Genomic DNA, 23,194 nt, shown 5'->3' on the forward strand with positions numbered 1-23,194 from the left:
TGAGGGTCAGGCTGTGGGGGGGCAGACAAAGGGGGAGGCTGGTGTGGGGCTGAAGTGGATGAGGGTCAGGCTGTGGGGGGGGGGGCAGGCGCAGGGGGAGGCTGAGGAGGGCGGGGGGGGCAGGCAGGCTAGGGGGGAGGCTGGTGTGGGGCTGAAGAGGGTGAGGTGGATACAGAGCCTGTACTGTCAATCCCAACCCCAAATCTTCAAAATTCATGAGTCATTCTCACAGAAAATCATGAGATTGACTTTAATCTCATGATTTTATGTAAAAACAATAGGTTTGGTGTTTTTATTTGCCTTCTGCATTTTGAACCTTTAGGGTGCCCTGAGGTCACATTTTGAAGCTTTCTCCACAGCCATGAGGGCTAGAAACTTACTTTTTCCTCTAGGAATGAAGTCTGAAATCAGATATCCACTTGATTCCAGGAGCTGGGGCTTTAAGGAAAACCGTTATCGTGAGGCTCGTGACAAAATCATGAGAGTTGGCAACACTGCTGAGTGGATGTGCATGGAGGAGATGCCCTTGTTGGCAGCTCGCTGCTGGAGAAAAAGCTGGTTACGGGAGGGTGATGTGTTAGGCACTAACTCTTGTCTATATTTTTTGTCAAAGTCCAGACTCCAGAGAAAATAATAATTAATAATTAAAAAAATGATAACTTAATTGATTTCGGGGTCCATTCAGCAGTGTCTGGGGGTCTGCATTTGGCCTGCAGTCTGCCTGTTGACTACTGGTTATAAAAACAACTGTGTTGGGACACTTGGAAGTAGCACTATGTGCCCCTGATGCCTTGAAGATGTGGTTTGTGGATGGGATTGTATTGTGCTCCCAAATTGCAAAAATCCTGCTAGGTCTGGAATTTAGCTCTTCCTATGCTCTAAGAACAATTTTTGTTCTAATTGTTCACAGTGTAGGTGTGATTTTGGAAAAGTGGGCAATTGAAGGGCCAATAGGTGTCGTTGCTGGATGCTTTTGGAGACTGCTCCTTAGGTAATTCAGGTCAACAAGACTCTATTTGCATGAAAAACTATAATGATGTTAGAGAGACAAGGTGGGTGAGGGAATATCTTTTATTGAACCAATTTCTGTGGTGAGGTTAACCAGCATCTGAGCCACACAGAACTCTTTAGGTCTGGGAAAGGAACTCAAAGTGGCACAGCAAAATGCACAGTGGAACATATTGTTAACATGAGTAGTTAGCACATATTGTAAGGTGACAGGTTTGAGTGGTAGCTGTGTTAGTCTGTATCAGCAAAAAAACGAGTCTTTTTGTGGCATCTTGAAGACTAACAAATTTAGTTGGGTATAAGCTTTCGTGGGCTAGAACCCACTTCATCAGATTTATGAAGTAAAAGATACAGGAACAGGTATAAATACATGAAAGGATGTGGGCTTATGACCGACTTAACACTTGGTAAAGCAACCCACATTTCTAAGGTGCCACAAAGATGCCTCTTATTGTAAGGGACCATTCAAGGTAGAGAGGTCTGTTAACACCTCTGCAGTCATAGGACCAAAAAAAAAAAGAGGAGTTTTTATGGGTTACAGATTGTTGTAAAATAAGCCATAAATCCAGTGTCTGTGTTCAGTCTGTGATTTTTGCTGTTTAGCAAAGTAATGAATTTAAGCTCCCAGGCTCTTGCACTGGTTTCCTTTAAGGGTAAGGACTGATAGTCAGATATTGATCACTTTATGAAAAGTGTTCACCCACAGGTGATAGGGTGTTTGACTTTTATCATTTTCCTGTGTCAGCTCAGTTGAGAGTGTAGTGGTCGTCTGGTTTCACCCACGTAGTTACTGGGGAATTGAGCGCACTGGATGAGGTATACCACATGTTGTGATTGGCATGTGTAGGATCCATTGATCTTGAAAGATGTGTTGTGGGGGGTGTTGATTATCTTAGCAGTGGAGATGTCTGCAGGTTTGCTTTGAGTTGATGTTTCCTGGTCTGTGGGGAGCTTGCTTCTGGTGATGAGCTTGGCGAGGTTGTGGGTTGTTTGAAGGCCGGAAAAGGGGGTTCAGGAAAGCTATCTTTCAGGATGGGGTCCCTATTGAATATGGCTGGGGGTAGTTTGATGATAGCCTGTGTGGGTTCCAGTGTCTGGTAGTGGTAGGTGATAACAAGCGGTGAGGAGTCAGGAGGGTTTATTTCTGTATTGAAGCAGATTTGTTAAGGGTATTTGGGTGGCCTATTGTACGATGCAATCTACTTCTTTGGCGGACTATCCTTGTTTGGTGAAGACGGTTTTAAATGTGTTAAGGTATATATCTCAGATTCTGTGGCATCCAAGTGTTTGTCTGTAGAGAACAGATTTCTCAGTGTATTTGGGGTGTTTATTGGCTCTGTGAAGTTAGGTGTGGTAATCCCTGTGTTTCATGTATATGGTTGTCTGCAGGGTTCCATGACTGAAGGTGATTGTGGTGTCCAGGAAGCTGAAGCTAGTGTGGGATTGTTCCAGAGAGAGTTTAAAGCAGGGTTTCTCAATGTTTTTTCTTTCTGATGCCCCCTCAACATGCTATAAAAACTCCATGGCCCACCTGTGCCACAATAACTGGTTTTCTGCATATAAAAGCCAGGGCTGGTGTTAGGGTTTAGCAAGCAGGGCAATTGCCTGGGGCCTCATGCCCCAGGGCCCCTGCGAAACTATATTGCTCAGGCTTTGGCTTCATCCCCAAGTGGTGGGGCTCAGGATCCAGGCTTCAACTCTATGCAGTGGGGCTTTGGCTTTTTACCCTGGGCTCTAGCGAGTCTAATGCTGCCCCTGGTTGGCAGCCCCCCTGAAACCTGTTCGCAGCTCCCCGGGGGCCTCGGAACTCTGAGAGCCACTGGTTTAAAGGATGGATCGTGATTGTTGAAGTTGTAGTGGAAATCTATAAGGGATTTTAGGTTACTTTCAACCTCAGGACAGGCATCATTGAGGTATGTCATTGGTTTTGTTGTGCATTTATGCTATCTATGTGCTAAGCAATCTGTTCCACCTTGTCTTTCACCATGACGCTGGGAGTTCCTTTCCTAGACTTGAAGAAGAGCTCTGTGTGGCTCAAAAGCTTGTCTCTCACAACAAGAGAAGCTGGTCCAATAAAAGATATTACCTCACCCACCTTGTCTCTCTCATATCTGGGGACTGACCTGACTACAGTTATACACTCTGACAACACTGCTATATATAGTAAGGAAAGACAGATTCTTCAGACATGGGGGGTTACAATCCATCCAGAATACCTGCTTCCACAGAAAAGACAAAGGCCTCGCTCCAGCTTCCACCCATACACACTCTCATCCCCTTTATTTTTATTTTTCATTGCCTGAGGCAGAATATCAGCATGTGATCTGCAGCTCTGTTAAATGCTGATGAAGCTGTATACTTCCTTTGTTTGTTTAGACTGTTCTGTGCCTAATAGACCTAAAGAGGTTTTGAGCAGCCCCAGCTCCCTCTGCAGTCAGTGGAAGCTGTTGGTATTTGGTCCATTTCAAAACGAGATCAAAGGTGTATTACATGTAGCCAAACACAAATTTTAATCAAATGCACAGTCAAAAAACCTCAACTTCCTCTAAAGCTTTCCTGAGCACTGATGTGACTTTACCAGCTCTCCCACAATCCTCAGTGGGATTGTGTAGGTCTGGCGAAGGGCAGAACTTGGGGCAGTAACGGGAAGTTAGTAAGTCATTGGGCTGAAATTGGCCTTAATGCAACTTTTTCATAGGTAAAAGGTGACTCAAATGAGCAATGAGAAGGAGAACAGATACTCGAGTCAGGACACTCCAGCTTCCTGAGTGCTACCAACCTCCCATTTTGACTAAACAAAGACAAACTTTTTCAACAATAGAGGAATTTTTTACTTAAAAGGACACCCAGGCAGCTTGTCTGCATCTGTGCTCAGAGCCTTCTGGGTGAATACATTTTCTAAATTGCAAAATATGAAAAAAATTTAATGAAAAATGTATGACCTGTTTTATAAATGAGAGCTCTAATTTACCTATGAAGGAGGTGCAATAATACTACAGTAAATGTCTAATTCAGTCATACACAATACAGTGACTAGTCTTTATGTGAGCCTTAGGTTAAAAAGCATATCCCTGGAATATTATTAGATGTAGGAGTGTATTTCATTCATGCTGAAATTTGACGTACCTTAGGTCTTATGTAAGTTCCCACCTACTTAGTTGAAATGTCCCTTTAAAAAAAGTGTGTGAAGTTATGTCTCATCTATACTGGTAGTATAACTGGACTGGCAAGATTTTTTATTAAATGTGTTTCAGTAGAGTGTGGTGAGGTGCTATAAATGAAAATACTGTGAGCGGGTTATTGCTTTCTTGATTTTGAGCACCAGAATGTATGATAGGTGTTAAACAAAAACAATAATGACATTGTCCCTGGCCCAAATACATTGTATTACCAGGCTTCAATTTTGAAACTGGATCTTTGAATGTAGTTGGCTTCAGAGAGGCTCTGCATACGCGCAAGGGTCTGCTACACAGATCCAGTGGCTGGATTGGGGCCTAAATTCAGACAAGCGATCATAGACAGAAAAGGGGACTGGGGAAGAGGAGAGGTAGCCAAGGGTTAGAGTAATAAGACCGTGCAGTTACTCAGGCAGGTACACATCCTGATGAGTCCGTTAATCTCTGTTAACAACTAACTTTATCATGTCACCTGCAAGTGAATACATGCCATGATAATTTAAGTAAGCAGATGGGAGGTGGCTTGGGAAACAGGTTTTTGGAAAGCATTCTATGCCTGTGGGGCAGCATGAAATGAACACAGGTAAAAGTGAGAGCAGAAAAATGAATGGGGTGTTGAGGCTGGTCTTGTAGGTGGAGAGAACATGCCTAGTTTTCAGCCTCGTTTGGAGATTTAGGTGGGTCTAAGTGTTTCAGTGTTTTGATGACAAGCTGTGACCTCTCTGTGTGTGACAGAAGCATGGAACAAACTTGTGAGTTAAATCTTTTTAAGGTTTGCTCTGTATTTTATGGGGTGACATTAGTGCCGACCTCTAATCCAGTCCCTACCAGATTTCTAACAAAACCCCAGATCAGTCAAGAATATGTCTCTGCCTTCTGCTCATGAGTAGATGCTTTTAAAAGTTGTATACAATTCCTTAGAAAATGATGAAAAGTGGTTTATTCTAGGTAACGTAGCTATCCGTATTCTCGTTACCATACAAATGTCTAATTCCTGTTTGAATCCTAAAATCTTGGCAACACTGGTTTGTTGAGGCAAAGAGTTCCAGGGGCTAATTACACCTCTACCTCGATATCACACTGTCCTTGGGAGCCAAAAAATCTTACCGCGTTATAGGTGAAACCGTGTTATATTGAACTTGCTTTGATCCACTGGAGTGTGCAGCCCCCCGCCCCCCGGAGCACTGCTTTACTGTGTTATGTCCAAATTCGTGTTCTATCGAGTGGTGTTAATATTGAGGTAGCGGTGTATGTGATGTGTAAAAGGATTTTTGTTTTTATGTTTTAAATTTGCTGCCTTTCCATTTAATTGAATGTTCCCTTGTTCTTCTATTACAAGAGGGTAAGTAGAAGCGTCCAGTGTACCTCATCTATACCATTCATAATTTTATATAGATCTGAAACAGTTATAGATAAATTCATCTTAATCTGTTAGCAATAGCACCCACTACCTGAGAACTCTGCTGTTTTGAGGAGCTGATCTTAGTTGAAAGTTAACAATGCTAATATTTATACTTCGTCTGAACCAACAAATTTTTTTCAGTAGGTTAAAGTCTGGGCATTTTGTGCACTGTTTGTTTTAAACATTGATATTACAAGAGCAGATGAAAGGTCAGTGTGATGTTTCACTCTCACATATCTTGTTTATCAGTGGAATGGGAGTAATTGTTAAATAGATGCTTATGGAAGTCTAATTATTTTGGGGCTTAGTGTTTGGGGGTTTTTTTCCCCCCCAAAATCAGTTATTTTAAACACAAGCTGTGAAACAAATAGTATCAAGAAACATTAACTGCTTTACCTTTTTTTACTCTCCATCTTAAAAGCTCAACAGTAACACTTTTGTAGTGTCGTTCAATTTAGCAAATGACTATTTTTCTCTTTTTTAATAGCATGCAAGCCCTATGTGGCTCTCTTTGTTTACTGTCACCAGGGTCACAATGGGGACCAGCTGCGGTCACTCAGTTAGGATGAACCTCAAAGAATGGGGCAGACAAACCCCAAAAAGCTGGTGGATATTCCAATACTTAGATTTACCAAGCCAGCATAAAACAACTTCTTTATTACCTTGCTGGTTACTCAGAAGTTCAGACAATGCAGTTCCCTTGAAGTGATCCAGCCTCAGGCCTCCATCCAGGCACCTAAGTCAAATATGATGATTTCTGACAATCTTATTTCATCATATAAAAGAAAAGGTTCTACCAATTCCAAAGTACCAGACACATTACCTCCCAGGTTATTGAATATTCCAGATCTTACCCAAATACACGCTACAGCCAATTTTTATTAACTAAACTAAAATTTATTAAAAAACGAGAATATGATTAAAAGATCAATATACATACAGACATGAGTTCAGTCGCTGAGGTTCAGATTCATAGCAGAGATGGTGAGCTTTGTAATTGCTAAGAGTTCCTTTTAGAATTCAGTTCATAAGTTATAGTCTAATGTCCAAATATCATAATCAGAACCTACCAGCATAATTGGGACCTCAGTCTTGTGACTCAAGCTTCCCCTGATGAAGCTTAAGCAGATCTGAGATGACAGAATCAGGACCAAAGGGTCTTTTTATACAGTATTCTAGCATTCACTTGACCATGTAGTCCTGATTAATAAACAATAGGCTTTTGATGTAACATTTTGCTTAAACACCACCAGTAATTAGTTACACAAATTAACATAGGACAACTTATCCATTAGGCAGTCTTATCACAAACTTCAAAGAGACATATAGACAATGACATTATTTTACCAAAGATTCATCTAAATGTTAATATTCCATTTTGATCTCTGAATCAGTAGTTATAGTGACAGACAGGAACTGTCTAGATTACACGGGTAGCATCTAAGATACACACAATTAATATTACTTTTAACACAGGGGTTAGCAACCTTTCGGAAGTGCTGTGCCTAGTCTTCATTTATTCACTCTGATTTAAGGTTTCGCGTGCCCGTAATTCATTTTAACGTTTCTGGGTCTCTTTCTGTAAGTCTATAATATATAACTAAACTAAACTGTTGTTGTTTTATGTAAAGCAAATAAGGTTTTTAAAATGTTTAAGAAGCTTCATTTAAAACTAAATTAAAATACAGAGCCCCCCCGGACCAGTGGCCAGGACCCAGGCAGTGTGAGTGCCACTGAAAATCAGCTCACGTGCTGACGTCTAACAACGTAGGTTAGTCTTTCAAAGTTCTCGCCTATTTAGGATGCAGTGGCCCTAATTAACATTTCTAACTTGTCTTTAAAGGTCTGCTTGGTGTCATTCAGCCTGCAGGCTGTTTAATCCTTTCTGTCCATTAGTTATATTTGTATAAGATTTGCTGCAATTATATAGCAGTGGTAGCAACAGTGGTTTGCATGGTTATATTTTAATTAGATAATATCACAACTTCATAGTTCTGATAAATATAATCGTATCACAAATGCCAGCACTATTCTAAGAATGGAGGATTTGCTCCCTCTGGTTGTCTAGTTTTATAAAAATAAAAATTGAATTGTGTATAATTAGGGGCCTTACTCTTTTTTAATATGGTGACCAGTTCAGCATACCAAACCTCATAGTTATACAGTGTAATTTTGACCATGATTGAGAATTTATTTACCTCGCCACATTAACTGCTTTTGCCTACGATGCAAAGTAATTTTTTTTTAATATGAACTGATTGGAGAAAATACCTTCAAGTTCTCTGAAATGTGTGTGTCTTCCCCCCCACCCTTACTGTAAAACAAAGCTTAAATAAAATTTGGGCATTAGATGTCCATAATATATACAATTCTGATTTCACACTAGATGATCCTTATGTCTGGGAACGCTAATATGCTTTGACTAGGAAGGAGTGCTGCAGAAAGGGATCTGGGAGTCATAGTGGATCCCAAGCTAAACATGAGTGAACAATGTTTCTTTTCCTTTTTTTGCTTTTCAGTTTCTTTCAGTTCTATGGTTCTTCCTTAGCAGGCCACCTAATATCCCATGGAAGCCAATTAAGTGTCAAGCTGTATCTGGTACATTCAAGAAGCACAGCAGATATGTCCCTCAAAAATGTACTGTGAGAATTCAGAAGCAAAAATACTAGAAGACTAAGGCATCAACTTACACACCATCTCAGAAATAGAGAACTCGATGGATCATCTGAAAAAGCTTGCCAGTGAGCTGATCAGCATACTCCAATATTCTAGGAGGTATGCTTGCCTACGAAAATTAGTTTGCTTCAGGACAGACTCTTTGTACAGTAAAATCACTGGACTGGAGGGGACCTTGAGAGGTTGTCTAGTCTAGTCCCTGCAATCATGACAGGACTAAGCATTATCTAGATGATCCCTGACAGGTATTTGTCCAACCTGTTCTTAGAAATCTCCAATGATGGAGATTCCATAACCTCCCTAGACCAGTGGTCTGCAACATTTTTTGTCTGGTGGGCGCCGGACGACGAGCCACTGAGGACTGTGGCCAGGCATCCGCTGAAGTGCCGCTGAGAAGCGGCAACGTCAAGAGGTGTCCCCGCCAAAAATCAGCGGCATTTTGGCAGCAACACCTCTTGATGCTGCTGCTTTTCGGCGGCATTTTGGTGGATGCTTGTCCGCCGGCCAGTACACAGGCGCAGATAGATGCCCCAACGAGCGCTATGGCGCTCGCGGGCACCGCATTCAGGACCACTGCCCTAGACAATTCATTCCAGTGCTTAACCACTCTTATAGGAAGTTTTTCCTAATGTCCAACCTAAACTGCCCTTGCTGCAATTTAAGCCCATTGCTTCTTGTCCTGTTCTCAGAGGTTAAGAACAATTTTTCTCCCGCCTCCTTATAACCACCTTTTATGTACTTGAAAATTATATATTCCTCTCAGTCTTCTCTTCCCCATACTAAACAACCCCAATTTTTTCAATTTTCCCTCATAGGTCATGTTTTCTAGACCTTTAATCATTTTTGTTGCTCTTCTCTGGACTTTCTCCAATTTGTCCGCATCTTTCCTGAAATATGGCACCCAGAACTGGACATAATACTCCAGCTGAGGCCTAATCAGTGCGGAGTAGAGCGGAAGAATTGCTTCTCGTGTCTTGCTTACAGTACTCCTGCTAATACATCCCGGAATTATTTTGCTTTTTTTGCAACAGTGTTACACTGTTGACTCATATTTAGCTTGTGGTCCACTATGATCCCCAAATCCCTTTCCGTAAGAAGAATTAGGGTTGTCCCCTGTTTTGATTTTTATATAATATATAAAAAAATACTGAAAGTTTTTGGACATAAAACTTATTTCCTGTTTTTTTTTTTTACATTAGGAATTTAGGACTCGTCTGCAACAGTAAGAATATGTCTTCAGTGCAGATTAAGGGCTGATTGCAACATGGGTTTTAAGTTAGCTTGTGTGAGTAGTAGTGAAGATGGCAGCATGGACCCTGGCCAGGGATAGCAACCCAAATGTGTATCTAGAATCCCTGGCAGGCCAGTACTGGGGTGGCTAGCCTGTGTCGAAGCTCACACCACCATGGCCTCACTACCACTGTTATCCATGCTAGCTTTAATCGAGCTGGTGTGAGTATGTCTAACTGCACCGCAAACACACCATCATTTGTGGTATAGATGTACCTTTCAATAACTGACAGGAGGGCTAGTGGAAATGAGAACTAGTTGGTGTGAGTTAAATGTACAAGTGCTATTTTTATCTTTTAATATCTCTCCCAATGTTCCTGAGATTTCTAGAGTAAAAAGCTATCAGGAAGAAACTGGTGAATTCTTTCAGGGAAAGAACATTTTCTGGTCATTATTATACATCAGCAAGAAGCAGAAAAAGGGACAATGCTAATTTAAAAAAAGTGAAAAACAAAACCCCACGCTTTTTAGATCATCTTTAAAAGATGATGGCAGTACAGGAAGTATTGTTGAGAAGCAGCAATGAAAGAGTTAAATTTATTCTTGACCACAATACATCCTTGTGTAGTAGGTTATTATGTAAATAGATGCAATCTTAATTTAATACATGTATTCCCAGGTTGTCTTCATGAATACTCTTGTGGAGGATGTCCATGATCCTCTTTGCTTGTGTGGTGAGAGTGAGGGACGGACTTCCACTTTCAGCCTCCACGGATTTTCATCTCAACCAGGACTTTCTGGAATGCAGGAAGAGACTAAAGGCATTGTCCTTAATTCTGGCACAGTATCCTGATCGAGGCACAGCAGCAGGACGTGGCTTCAGCATACAGTAAGCTACCACATTCATTTGGTCTTAATTTTACAGAATTGTTTATCCTGCTGGGATTAATTTAACTTCAAGGGGTGACTATCATATTTGTTGGGTTTTTTTGTTTGTTTTCATCCTATTATATAACTGCAACTTGAACATGTGCTACAGGTGTAACATGAACTTTCAGTATTATGTGAAAATGAGTGTTTGCATTATCATGTTGTTGTATAAACGTTACTACTAATTTCCTCCTGCTATCTTTTTGCTTCCAACCTGCAGTTCTTCTCCCCTCCCTGTCCTTCATGTTGGTGTTCCCACTTCTTTATGGGAATGAAACTCTTTCTGTCTTAAGCATTTCTAAAACAGCCATCACTATAATGTCTAGATGAGTTTTCTCTAATCTCAAGTTCCTCATTCGCAGTCATGTGAATTGTATTACCATTAAATTGTACATTTGAAAAGGTAATCTTGTCAAGACAGAAATAATATTTATAATAGAAATAATCCTACCACAGTATACTTTTTACATTAGATTTTAAAATGGTTTTAATAGGCTCCTCAGCTTTTTTCCTCATTCCACTTAACTTGACCTGCAAGACTACTCAGGGCTGTTGATAATCAAAATTCCCTTCCCATTGAATCATGGGAAGCTACTTTTTTCTTAGGCTTAAGAACCAGCCCAGGTCATTCGTGAATGAAAGTTAGCTTCTGGTAGTTGTTTGGTCTCAATACAGGACAGAACTTAGAGGACAGGAAAGCCCTCTTCATTGTGTCTGTCCCATGCGAGCCATCAAGACTGGTGAATGCCCATATCTGAGAAATAATACTTCAAGGATCCTAGTAATCCACATATTACAAAATTCCTTTTCTCTGTTCTGCAGCCCATATGTTGTTCTCTTAGTTTACGTAATGATCAATATTTATTTATTTTCACTACACTTCCTCCATTGGAACAATCTTTTTGTGCCCATCTCCTTTAGGCACTTATGAAAATCCCACTCCATGTGTGTGAATTTTAAACTGCTACCAACGTTTCTGGGTGGGACCTGTGATTATCCACTGTTTTGATTTGCACCTCAGCCATGCAATTCCTACCTAACACAGCAAGACTGATATGATGAAAATTCACTTTTTTTAAATAGTGCCAGTTGTTTTATGCCTGGATGTAGGTGCTTCCTAGGATCAGAAATCACGCAGTGAACACAACCATTTGGCTCAGACTTACAACAATGGATTTCCAGTAGGAGTCTCGCACAACTTCCATAGTCATGTCTGAAAATCCTACTGGTGGTAGAAGAACTGATGAGACTCCTGCCAATAGGATCCCATAACCCCTCCAGATAAATATGCCATGACACACACAGTGTTAGCAATTAGTTATCTACCAATTTAATAAGACCTGAGGAACCACAAAAATTCCCCTGCCAGGAGCAAGAAATGTTGCCTCACAAAACTTAAATTGTAGATTGTTGGGTCTTAAAAATTATGGACAAGAAATTGAGGAACCGGTTCTACAGGAAAATGCTTTCTCATTTCATGCACAGTGGCTTATTTTCTAAAATCTATAGTAGACTAACATCTGCTTCCATTGCTAGAAAAGGCATAGCTTTAATTTGTAAGAAAAATATAAATCTCACGTTCTGGATATTTGCAAAAGGGAATATTAATGAATTGTTTAATTTTGTATAATTTTAAATTGGTTGGATTTTATTTAAGTGATCAGAGCTCCCATCTGAGACTGCACTCCTGGTTAGTGATTGTAAGGGCTGATTATTGGAGACCTGAACTATAAGTGATTGTATGTGTATAATTATTTTTGTGGCGTGGAGGGGGGCTATGAACTTAGATTGAATGAATTGAGAAAGGAACATTAGAGTTTTAACTGTTTTTTCTTCAAAGCCAGTGTAACAGGGCATGAATTTCATGTTATGTTTAATCTTCAGCATTGTCAGGTGACGGTATAACTTTAGATCTAGTGCCCTTTATAGAGGAAGGGACCATAAACAGGTATGAGGGATAAAGGCTATAAATAAATTGCTGCTGTATACAGAGATTGGTATATTTTCTTTAAATAGAACTACAACTGGGATGAAAACCAGATTTTTTTTTTTAGTACTTTCCCAACTAATGCAGCCAAGATAAATATATTTTTAAGAGACCGTACAGTTGATGTCCAGCATAACTCTAATACTTCTTAATTGTGATTTTTAAAATGGATGTTTTCTTTTCAGTTTTCATTCTTCTGGGGACATCGCTTACATGGGGATCTGCACCAGCAGTTGCCCAACCATCATGGCATTTTGTTTCCTGGAGGAGCTCCAGTGGAAATTTTCTGCTTCATATGACTCTACGAGCATAAGCTTGGCTACCAGACCCTATGCTTTTCTTGAATTTGGTTTGTAGTTTTACTCTCTTACTGTTAGAATCCTTTGTACAGAGCATCATATTTGAAATAATTAAACAAGCAGACAGGTTGGTAATGACAAGAAGCCATGCTAATTCTTGATCGTACAAGGTGGCTTTATGTGGCAGGAGAAGGGTGTACGAAAAATATTTATATAATAATATGAAACTGTATATTGTGATATTTCTTAGGAGTCTTAGTCGTAGACCTGGGCCCTGTTGTGCTAGGTGCTGTACAAAAACAGAACAAAAAGACAGTCCCTGCCCCAAAATGTTTACAATCTAAGTATAAGACAAGACTGTGTGAGCAGCACAGAAAACAGTGAGATGATGCAGGTCAGCGTGGTGGACAGTTTCACTTCCCACATAACTTCGGTTCCGGTAGCATGTCATGATCATACAGGTGTCCTCTCACCTGTGATTCCTGACATAAATAAATGGCTTTTTTTTTTTTTCACCTACCAACTAGGGCCCCTTGTAAACATCACATCTCTGGAAAAATATGATTAGCTTTGTAGGATTAGTTCCATTAGTGAGATATCTATACCCTGTGAGGGGTAGGGTGGTGAAATGGGTTAATATACTAACGTCCAGTTCTGAACAAGAGATTTCAGATCTTGCTTAGAAGAAAGAGATGCTTAAAGGGAAACTACAGTATGCAGCAGTTCTTGCATTGTGAGTGCATTGTCTGCCAGCCACATTCTAATTTCTTCATAAATCTGTGTTGAAATTTGCATTTTGTTGTCTCTCGTGCATTTTGGCTAGGGATTTCTAGCTTATTTTAATCACACATTGGCCATGTACTAAGAAAATAAAATGCAAAAGTTTTGGTTCCTTGCATTTTTCATTTTCAGTATCATGTTTCCCTCCCCCCTTATGGTGTTGCATGATCTTTTATACATTCTTCTATGTGTAAGTTGCACTGAATAAATTGCAAGATCTGAACTATTGCCTTAGTAGTTATTGATCTTTGTAACTGTTTAACTCTTGGGATATTGCAACGCTAATATGATCCCTGTAGTTGTTGCTTGAAATCCCCTATCCTTGCCTGATGCTGTGCACTCTGGGTCATAAAGCACTCTGTAGTCTGGTTCTGTAGGAGCTGCCATTAACCTAAATGATATGTTGTAACTTACTGTTTGGATGTATTGCCTTTTAAGTTTTTTTTTTTTTTTTTTACTTCACTTAAAAAACAGATCTCTTTATAAATATGCTTCTACATTTAATTTGCTTCATTACTTATGATTCATTATAAAAAATAATGTAACAAAACCTCCACCCTTCATAGTTTAGAGATAAGCAAGTAAGCTAGGCTAGAGAACAGTTGGCAGTATCTGTAATGGGGAGCTCCAACTGTGGAGATGTGGATGATTGTTACTGAGATGCTGCTGTAGGTTGTAGTTTTAGTGCTCTGCACTTGACTCAAACCTGTGGAGAGGGATAATTTTGTATGAGAACGCTGTTATAAAATCTAACTATGGGGGGAGGGATAGCTCAGTGGTTTGAGCATTGGCCTGCTGAACCTAAGGTTGTGAGTTCAATCCTTGAGGGGGCCATTTGGGGATCTGGGGCAAAAATCTGTCCTGGGATTGGTCCTGCTTTGAGGAGGGTGTTGGACTAGATGACCTCCTAAGGTCCCTTCCAACCCTAATATTCTATGAATATTTGTCTGAGTCATTTGTAGTACAAGTCTCAGGAAAATCCTTGTGCATCCTGGTCTCAGAAGTTGTTGCAGTGACTTTGAATAGTAGGTCCCATCTTGCACTGTAAAACTAAAATCCCTGGCACTGTTAAAATACAGTTCAGTTGTGCGGAGTAGATGGTATATTACAGCATTCAAAGCTTCATTGTGATTCATAGACCCTGCTAAACCATGGTTAGTCATCTCTATGTGCAGAGTAAAGCTGTGTTTTAAGCATATCTGGGATGGGGAGTGTGTGTGTTACAGCATCCAGAAGTGTGCTTTCTATTTGTTGTGTAGATTATCTATCAAAGTATTTGACCCAAACAGTAAACAATGACATTTCAGAAATGCTAGAATTAAGGTTAAAAAAACGGGATAGTAAAGTCCGGGGTATCAATTAGCTCATTAACAATCCCAGTATTTAATTAAAAATATTTCTTGATACCCTCTTATAGATAATATTATTCAGAAAGTGAAATACCATTTCAACTACACAAGTTGCTCTCAAATGAAGAACAGCCTGGAGAAAATTCAGGAAGAGCTGAAGTTCCATCCTCCTGTGCTTCTGAAACTAGAGGATATAGAGCTGATGAACGGGATGATTAATGGGTACACAGAAGTACACATGGGGTCTGGTAAGTTATTGGCATACAAAGTTTTTTTTTTTTAATGTCAGCAGTTCTTCTGAAAACTACCCTTTAACCTATGATGAATAGTTAAAAATCCCAGTTGTGTTTTTCTGAAATGAGAAACCCATGTTAACACATATAAACCTCAGACAAATAGTTCCTGTTCAAGGCTAGCTTTTTCATCAAGATGAAGAGGACATAAAGCCTTGTGTTATAGCAGATACATAATGAAACTAATGAAGTACTTATAGTAGTTCATCTTTAACCATAAATCATTTTCTCTATAGAAGTTCATTATAACTGGAATTACGAATTGCACATTCCCCTGCATTTAAGCAAGTTGAGGCTTTAATTTTCTTTAAGAGAAAGAGCTTCATTATATTATGTGTTCCATAAATAAAGACCCAAAATATATTTCCAGTCTAGAAGATTTATTTTAGATTAAGGAAGAAAATGATTCAAAGAATAGATATGAGACCGCAGGGTGATGTCTCACTTAAGATTATCCATCTTGAATTGTTTCAGAGCATCTCGCCTTTCCCTATTCCCTAGTAGCCAGGCAAGATAACCACTTACATTTAAAGTTGCTGTACATAAAAACCAGAATTAGAGCTATTTTACAGTTATGATAAACATCTACATAAATATCATGGAGAGCTTTCACACTGATAACACTGTATAACAAACACTGAAAAACAAATAGATACATTTTAAAGTATCGTTTTTCCATGCAGAAACTTAGAACACAGCTTGATTTGCTTATTTCAGGGTGAATCTGTATGGCTAACAAAAAAAAATCTGTTTTATTTATAAACCAAGCAGATTTGATTGGCAAGTTATATTAGTGATCAGTTTTCAGAACCACATGTGAAAGGACAATATCTTATGACCTGCTAGGCTTAGAAATACTCTGAACTAGTACAGATACTTTCAAGACCAGTAAAAATTTCCAAGCTAGACCTGAACAAATGATCAGAACTAAATATTCAGTTCTCATAACCTCAGGATTCTTTATTACTTCCTTCCATTTTCCATCTAGGTTTGTGCCTCTGGCTCTTTTCAGTGGTCTAACCCAGATACTCCTGGATATTTTTTCATCCTTATTGTAAGAACCATTTTCAGCCTCATCTGTCTACCGCTGCTTGACTTAGCCTTTCTGGCTTTTCCTCTGTATCTCAGTCTTTCATTTTCTGTCATTAATAGAAGCAGTGACTGAATCCCATTCTGCTGCCTCCAAAATTTGCTTGTTCTATCTTAGAAGGAAACAGAGGCTTTATCTACACTACAACTATACTACTCAGGAAACTTGGTTACAACACAAAGCCAAGGGATCTGATTACAGTAAGGTTGAAAGTTATAGTATAGACAGGACCTAATCATGTCCTTGTAAACAGGTAAAAATGTGTGCTGTCCAAGGCTTTAGTCTTGTCACAGGGAGGTGGTTAGTTCCTATCTACACTTTGTAACCATGTTGTGACCAGATCCTCTGACTCCCTATTTCTAATGAAGAAAAGGTGAGCATAGTCTAGCCATTTACTCCCTATTTTCCTCTGGCCAGAGGGAACCCCTTTTGTACCATGCTAAAGAACAATGCATGAACCTGGTGCTTGCATTATTCCCTTGGTCATTGCCTTCTGGAAAGCTTAACTTCTATCTTGATGGTGTTTATATAGCCAGTGAAGTTCTGGCATGGTTTATTCTCTTAAATATGGGAATAAGCCGTACCACTGTAAGTGGTGCAACTTTTTATGAGTGCCTAAGACTTTATATAGGAATAAAATTAAAAGTTTTTTGTCTTGGGATATAAAGATCAATTCCTAGTCAGAAATAAACCAGCCCCACATGATCAGGCATAGCAATCTCCACTCTTTTTCTCCCATGATATTAACCCTTATTGCCTCCTGTATAGAACTTTGAATTTGTAAATTTTCCAATCTAGATTCTTCATCATATTCAAGTCTCAATATGTGTCTTCTGTAGTTTCTCACTGGGGACTGGAAGCTGATGACATGCTTACTTCAAGCAGGGAAGAATTACTCTTATATTAGTTATTGACAATTCCTGTTTGTTTTAAAGTGAAACACTCATTGGCTCTGAAGTGAATCTTGGCCATTTATTTATTTGGCATATGCAGTCCGGTCAAGCCAAGCCACAGTGTTCTTATCAATGATGTTCAAGGTATGAAGACCTCCAGGAAGTTGAGTCATTTTGCAGTCCTCAAAATATGCGTCCTAGTTTGTGGCTGCCCATGTTGACAATGTGGACTGTCTATAAAATGCCACTGAAATTTTGCTGCAGCACAAATTCCATGTCAGTACGAAACCAGTTCAGAAGGCTCCATTGCCTTCATGGTAAATCAAACCCGGGATGACATTGAGTGGGTCCGAGACAAGGTAATTATTTGTCACTTTCCCTGCAGCCCACGGAGTTCACCACGTGTCCTCTACCATAAATCCCTCAACAGACAATGTGAGGACAGATGATCATGTGGTGGATTAAACAAGTCTTTAACAGTGGACGTGGCATATCCTGCACTGTCATCAGGAGCTTTGCTACACTTTCCTCTCTGCAAACACTGAGTGAAGCAATATTGCAGAGAACCAGTAACCATGGTAGATGCATCCGACGAAATGGGTATTCACCCACTAAAGCTCATGCTCCAATATGTCTATTAGTCTATAACGGGTAGGCAGCCTATGGCACAGGGGCTGAAGGCAGCACACAAGCTGATTTTCAGTGGCACTCCCACTGCCTGGATCCTGGCTGCTGGTCCAAAGGGCTCTGCATTTTAATCTAATTTTAAATGAAGCTTCTTAAACATTTTGAAACCTTATTAACTTTACATATAACAATAGTTTAGTTATATATTATAGATTTCTAGAAAGTGACCTTCTGAAAACATTAAAATGTATTACCGGCATGCAAAACCTTAAATCAGAGTGTGAATAAATGAAGACTCGGCACAGCACTTCTGAAAGGTTACTGACCCCTGGTCCATAAGGTGCTACAGGACTCTTTGCTGCTTTTGCAGGTCCAGACTAACACGGCTACCCCATTGATACTGACATGGTAGAGGAGTAGATTTAAGTGTGCCTGAAATAATACGCATGGTGGAATTAAGTTGTATGTCAATCATCTTTGTGTGAGACAAGTGAGCCCATACCTGAGTGCAGTACTCTGCCACTGAATAACACAGTGCCATGGCTGAAGTGCGTAATGTTTGGGCTTTGGTACCCTATGTCATTCCAGCCAGTTTTCTGAGCAGGTTTGCGTGTTTTGGCCTTAGTTGCTGTCTTTATAAAATGGTCATAATATGTGAGAGTTCTGTCCAATGTGACACCTAGATAGACCAGGTGTGAATTATGCTTTATTCACTGACCATTGAGAACTATATTCAGCTCTCTGCCCACTTGTGCGTGATGTGAGTGAAAAACACTCAACACAGTCTTACTTCCACTTGGTATCAGGTGCAGCTGATGACAATCTGTCATAGCCACCATATCTGTGTTTAGAACACGCTGTTCGGTATGTCAGAGGGGTGTGACGAAGTGCCAAGGCATATGTCGTCTGCATGAACACACTTGTCAACTTGCAATCAAGTGATAGCCAGACGAGGGCAGGAGAATCAATGCTCTTTTTGGGAAAATTGTAGGGGGGAGGAATGTGCACTATTGCTTGGATTAAATTTTACTAAAATATCAAGAGTAATGTACAGTAAAGTGTGTGTGCAGATCATTGAGAAAATAAAACATGCTGGTGCTGCTTATCAGACTAAACACTGTTCAGTGAGTCATTTAGATGTTAAATTTCGTTGCTGTTGTTTATTATGCAAAGTCATATTTAAATGACTGAGATACCTGCACTGTTGATTATTGTACACAAGCGTACACTGAAATGTTGCAGGATGCTGACATGTTGCATAACAAAATTAATGTGGCTGCTGCCACAGCAGTGTCTGAAATAAAAGCAGGTGTGTGGGGACGTGCCAGATGAGTTAATTGCGTAGCCATTTATTAGCGCTAATTCACACCACTGTATTCAAATAGCATTGAAGCTTGCTGTAAACTCATGTTGTTAAGGAAACCTCTGTTATAGGATAAAACTTTATTTGGATGACATTCCTACGTTAAACTGTTCAGTATCACTGTATTAAACAGCTGCTGCATTCCACTAAAGAGTGAAATGCGGTGATACGCATTTATCGTGTAGGGGAGCTCCTGTCCTGGGGAAGTGTAATATTTGTACTGCATTTTGAGACAGCTGGATTAAAGGTGCTAGAAAACATACATCATAATTTTGCATCCCTATATTGCTACTAGTGTGTATTTTTGAGGTGGAGTAAGATTACTTCTGTTTCTGAGGCCCTTCCAATAAAGGAATTGCTGCCTTTTAACTCCTTGCTCTTGTGTGTTTAAGTCTGATATTAACACAGTTAATATTTAAACTTATTGTTTGTATGGATTTATATAATGCTTAAATATTTAACTTGGGTATTCTGTATTTTTCATGATTGCATTTCCGTCCTCTGCTGTTTTATAAATGCATCTCTAGCCCTTATGGGTATATGGAAAACCTTGTCTATTTTGTTTAGTATATTTTGTTTAGTCTTCCTGAAGCTGCAATGAGCATAAAATGGTGCTCCACGTTATCTTCCCTGCTTGTAGGCTCTTTGCTACCTTAGCAACTCAAAGATGCTGGGATCCAGCTGCAGCTGCTGAGCTGAGACCTAACCTGGTAGAGAGGAATTCTCAGATGGCATAAAAGCTTGTGGAACTACGTCCTGTGCCGGCTGCCTCTGTCCCCCTCTCCTCCAGGCATGAGTGGCTGGTGAGGGTGCAATGTGGAGCTCCTCTATGCTACAGAGTCTGGGGATAACAGCCAGCTACTGGCTATATCTGGGCTGAGGCCAGAACATTGTAAGAATGAGGGAGACTCCTTGATGACCCTTCTCTTCTTTCTTGCATCTAGTGGATCTTGGTGTTAGAGAGAATTAGAGCCCAATATCTGAGATGTGAACTTAGCCAACTCATCTCAGTGCTGAAGTTCCTCCTGAAGCGTAAGGGTTCCTCCTGAAGCGTAAGGGCAGGTTAATGTTGGCAGATAAGGTGCTTAAACCATCAATGTTGGATGTGGGTACCAGCAGTGCAGCTGTTGAGGGTTTGCTGGGATCAGGAACTAAAGCTAGGTCTACACAACACACCACTTTTCGTGAAGCTGTGCAGTGCAGAGTGGATACGGTGTGCTTTTCACTGCAGTGAAAGTCGGGCAGAGGGCAGGCAGTGTGGAAAGACTTCAGCTGCTCCCTGCTGCCGGAGCGTTTCACTGCAGGGAGGAAGTACTCTGGAAAGGGGGAGCAGTGGGGAAATGCTGAGCCTTTTCTTTTCTGCTGGAGCCTTTCCCTGCAGTGTGGAAGGGCTCCGCAGCGGGATGTTGCAGTGTAGATGGGAGGCACAGCTTGGGCCAGTAGAGAACACATCTATGCTGCTGCTGTTGATACCTGTGCTGGAAGGCCTATACACGTATATATACTACACACCGCCAAAAGAATCCTGCAGTGTAGATGCACTCTAAGAGTTAAAGCCCCTTTCCATCCCTATGTGTAAAGTTATCTCTGCCCGCAAGGAGCAGCAAAGAGGAGATACTTCTCCTCTCCAGTGTCAAAAGCTATAACTGCTTCTTGGGTGCCAGAACTGTAAGCCACCTGCCATGACTTCTGGATGCCAAAACCTCCGGCTTTTCTACTGATAAGGAAGTGCAGTATCTTCAATACAAAAATCTGTAGCATGCTGGCAAATGAAAATTTAGATGTGGCATAGAATAAGTGACACTTAATATCCAGATGCATAATGCAAGTGCTAATGGACTAATCTTATCATTCAGTCCATTAAAAACCACTTCAGCTTATTGGTAGCTGCTGTAAAATTTCCAGGTGCCCTGAGAACTCAGCAATGAAGTGCAGCAGAAACTGTGGGCGCCTTGCCACAAAACTAAAGTCCATCTTGCCAGAGAGTACACAAGGCCTTGAATATACAACCCACAATTTGACTGAATTTGAGTTACCTTATGAAAAAGGAATGAAGTAATTGAAAGTAATTTTCAATAGTATCTCTTTTTTTTTTTTTTTTTTTGGATCTGAAGTCCCTATCTACAGAATGCAACCTGTGACTCCATTGGGGATTCTGTCCCTTGTTCTCAGTATCATGTGTGGAGCATTGAACCTCATTCGAGGAGTTCATCTAGCGGAGTATTCTTTTCAGGTAACCTTTTATTGACTTTTGAGTTGTACTATGTGGGCAGGGAGGGGAGGATTAGAGTTATACAGGTATCAGATCATTGGTGGCTATTGCACACCATAGCTTTTTAAGTTATGCTTTGTTTATCCGGAGAGCATTATTCACATGAATGAATATACTTCATGCACTCTGATCTGTCAGAGCCTGAATTTTTTGAGCTTCAGGGCATGTTGCAAAATCTTTTTTTCCTGAAGGAAGTGGAGTGATGTAGTTCATTTGAAAGGTGGAGGAGAATCTTACTTTTGACATCCTGGAAGGGTTTTATGTGGACATATTATCCCACTTTAAAATGTCTGTTTTGATAAATTGCATGTGTTTCTTCAGATAGTGCATTTTTATATCATTTAGAAAATGTATTGTGGAATCAGCATAAAGTACCTCTTTTAAAAAAAAGTCTAAATCATTTAGTGTTTCACAGTTTTTATTTTGTGGCATAAATTGATCCGTACATCTCAATTTCTGGTATTTTGTTCAATGAATATTGATTTAACTCCAGTCTGACTTCGTATTCTGCAGTTATGATATTCTCATTGTACTGTGGTACTAAGTACTTCTATAAAATGTCAAGCAGCACTTTGCACAACTAAAACTCAGTAACTCTTAAAAAATTCTTTTTTGTTATCTTCCCCAAACAGGAAGACCATGAGGGAATTGGAAATGTAATAGCATTTCTCCTGTCTTTTCTAGCCTGCATTTTTCAGGTATGATCAATTTAGCTGTTGTGCTCTGGCACTCTTCCTGCATTTTTCATCTACTGCTCTGCATCTAACAAACATTTGTGGAGTACGATCAATGAGCAGAATAGGAGACTCAGAAGCACATTGGCTGTTCACTGGGTGAAATTCTGCGTTTGGCTGCATACATGACACAGGAGCAAAAATTGGCCATTGGGTAGATTCAGTTTACAAATGGAGCCTTCACACTTCTAACCCAGTATGCACCTATTGACAAATTGCTCCTCTCAACCCCTCAGCTGTAGGTTTATCTATCCTCTTCATTGTACAGATATCTCAAGAACTGTTCTGGTTTAGAGTAGCCCCAAGGCAAACCACTAGTTAAATAACTCCCCAAAACAGCAATAGATATGCTTTGTGCTATTCCAGCATTGTAGCGTTTCTTTAAACCGCTTGAAAAAGCGAAGTCATACCAACTTCAAAAGCCTTGAGCCATAGTTTTAATTATATTAACTTCTTTTAAAACTCACACTTAAAGATTCTCTTTAGAAAATGTTTAAGATACTATAGCACAGTCCTTGTTTTTTCCATTGTTTCACTGCCATAATGTATAACAAATCACCAAAATTGTTTGTGAATCTGAGACAAATCCAGGGCCTGCTAAGTTTTATTCTAACTCTGCCATTGGCTCAGTGCAGCCTTGAATAAATCTCATAACTTCTCAGCCTTCGTCTTTCTATCTGTAAAATGACAATTATGTGCTGTAGTGGGGCGCTGCAGGGCCCTGTTTGGCCCCTGCCCCTGTTGTGCTGACAGTCACTCAGAGACCCTGGGCTTCAGTAATCACTGATGCCGTTTATTTACAGGTTGTGCTCTCACCATCTTTTCACCATACATCACTTGGGTTCTAGTGTCTGCACCCAGGAGGGAAAAGCTATCACTCTGCTTCCACTCCCTTGCTCCTCCTCTTGGCTTCCTTCATCCCAGCCATTTATATAGCCCCAGGATAATTGGGTGGGCGACTGTCTCCCAGTTAGTTGCAGGTTTTCTCTAGCCAGCTCCAGTTTACTTCCCTTAATGGGGGCTGGTGTGACAGAGGGCTGAGCCAGCAGTTCTTGCCCAACACCCTGCCACGTGCACATCTGTTT

General features: G+C 40.2%; 1 protein-coding gene across 21 annotated transcripts in view; it reads left to right on the top strand.

The window, feature by feature from the left end:
- SEC22C (SEC22 homolog C, vesicle trafficking protein) overlaps positions 1–23,194 on the top strand; it is a 131,689-nt gene that overhangs the window by 8,951 nt on the left and 99,544 nt on the right. For 5 of the 21 annotated variants that reach the window (XM_050942783.1, XR_007772845.1, XM_050942791.1 and 2 more), the window contains 7 exons: positions 430–7,357; positions 8,106–8,361; positions 10,172–10,381; positions 12,595–12,758; positions 14,906–15,085; positions 21,218–21,336; positions 22,008–22,073. In XM_050942783.1, coding sequence (XP_050798740.1) covers positions 10,200–10,381; positions 12,595–12,758; positions 14,906–15,085; positions 21,218–21,336; positions 22,008–22,073 — 711 coding nt within the window. In that variant the 5' untranslated portion in view covers positions 430–7,357; positions 8,106–8,361; positions 10,172–10,199. Of the gene's footprint in view, positions 1–159; positions 7,358–8,105; positions 8,362–9,461; positions 9,548–10,171; positions 10,382–12,594; positions 12,759–14,905; positions 15,086–21,217; positions 21,337–22,007; positions 22,074–23,194 lie in introns of those variants that run through there. The other 16 variants (XM_050942782.1, XM_050942788.1, XM_050942787.1 and 13 more) reach the window with 13 other exon arrangements.

This window comes from Gopherus flavomarginatus, chromosome 2 (genome assembly GCF_025201925.1).
Source record: "Gopherus flavomarginatus isolate rGopFla2 chromosome 2, rGopFla2.mat.asm, whole genome shotgun sequence".
Lineage (NCBI taxonomy): Eukaryota > Metazoa > Chordata > Testudines > Testudinidae > Gopherus > Gopherus flavomarginatus.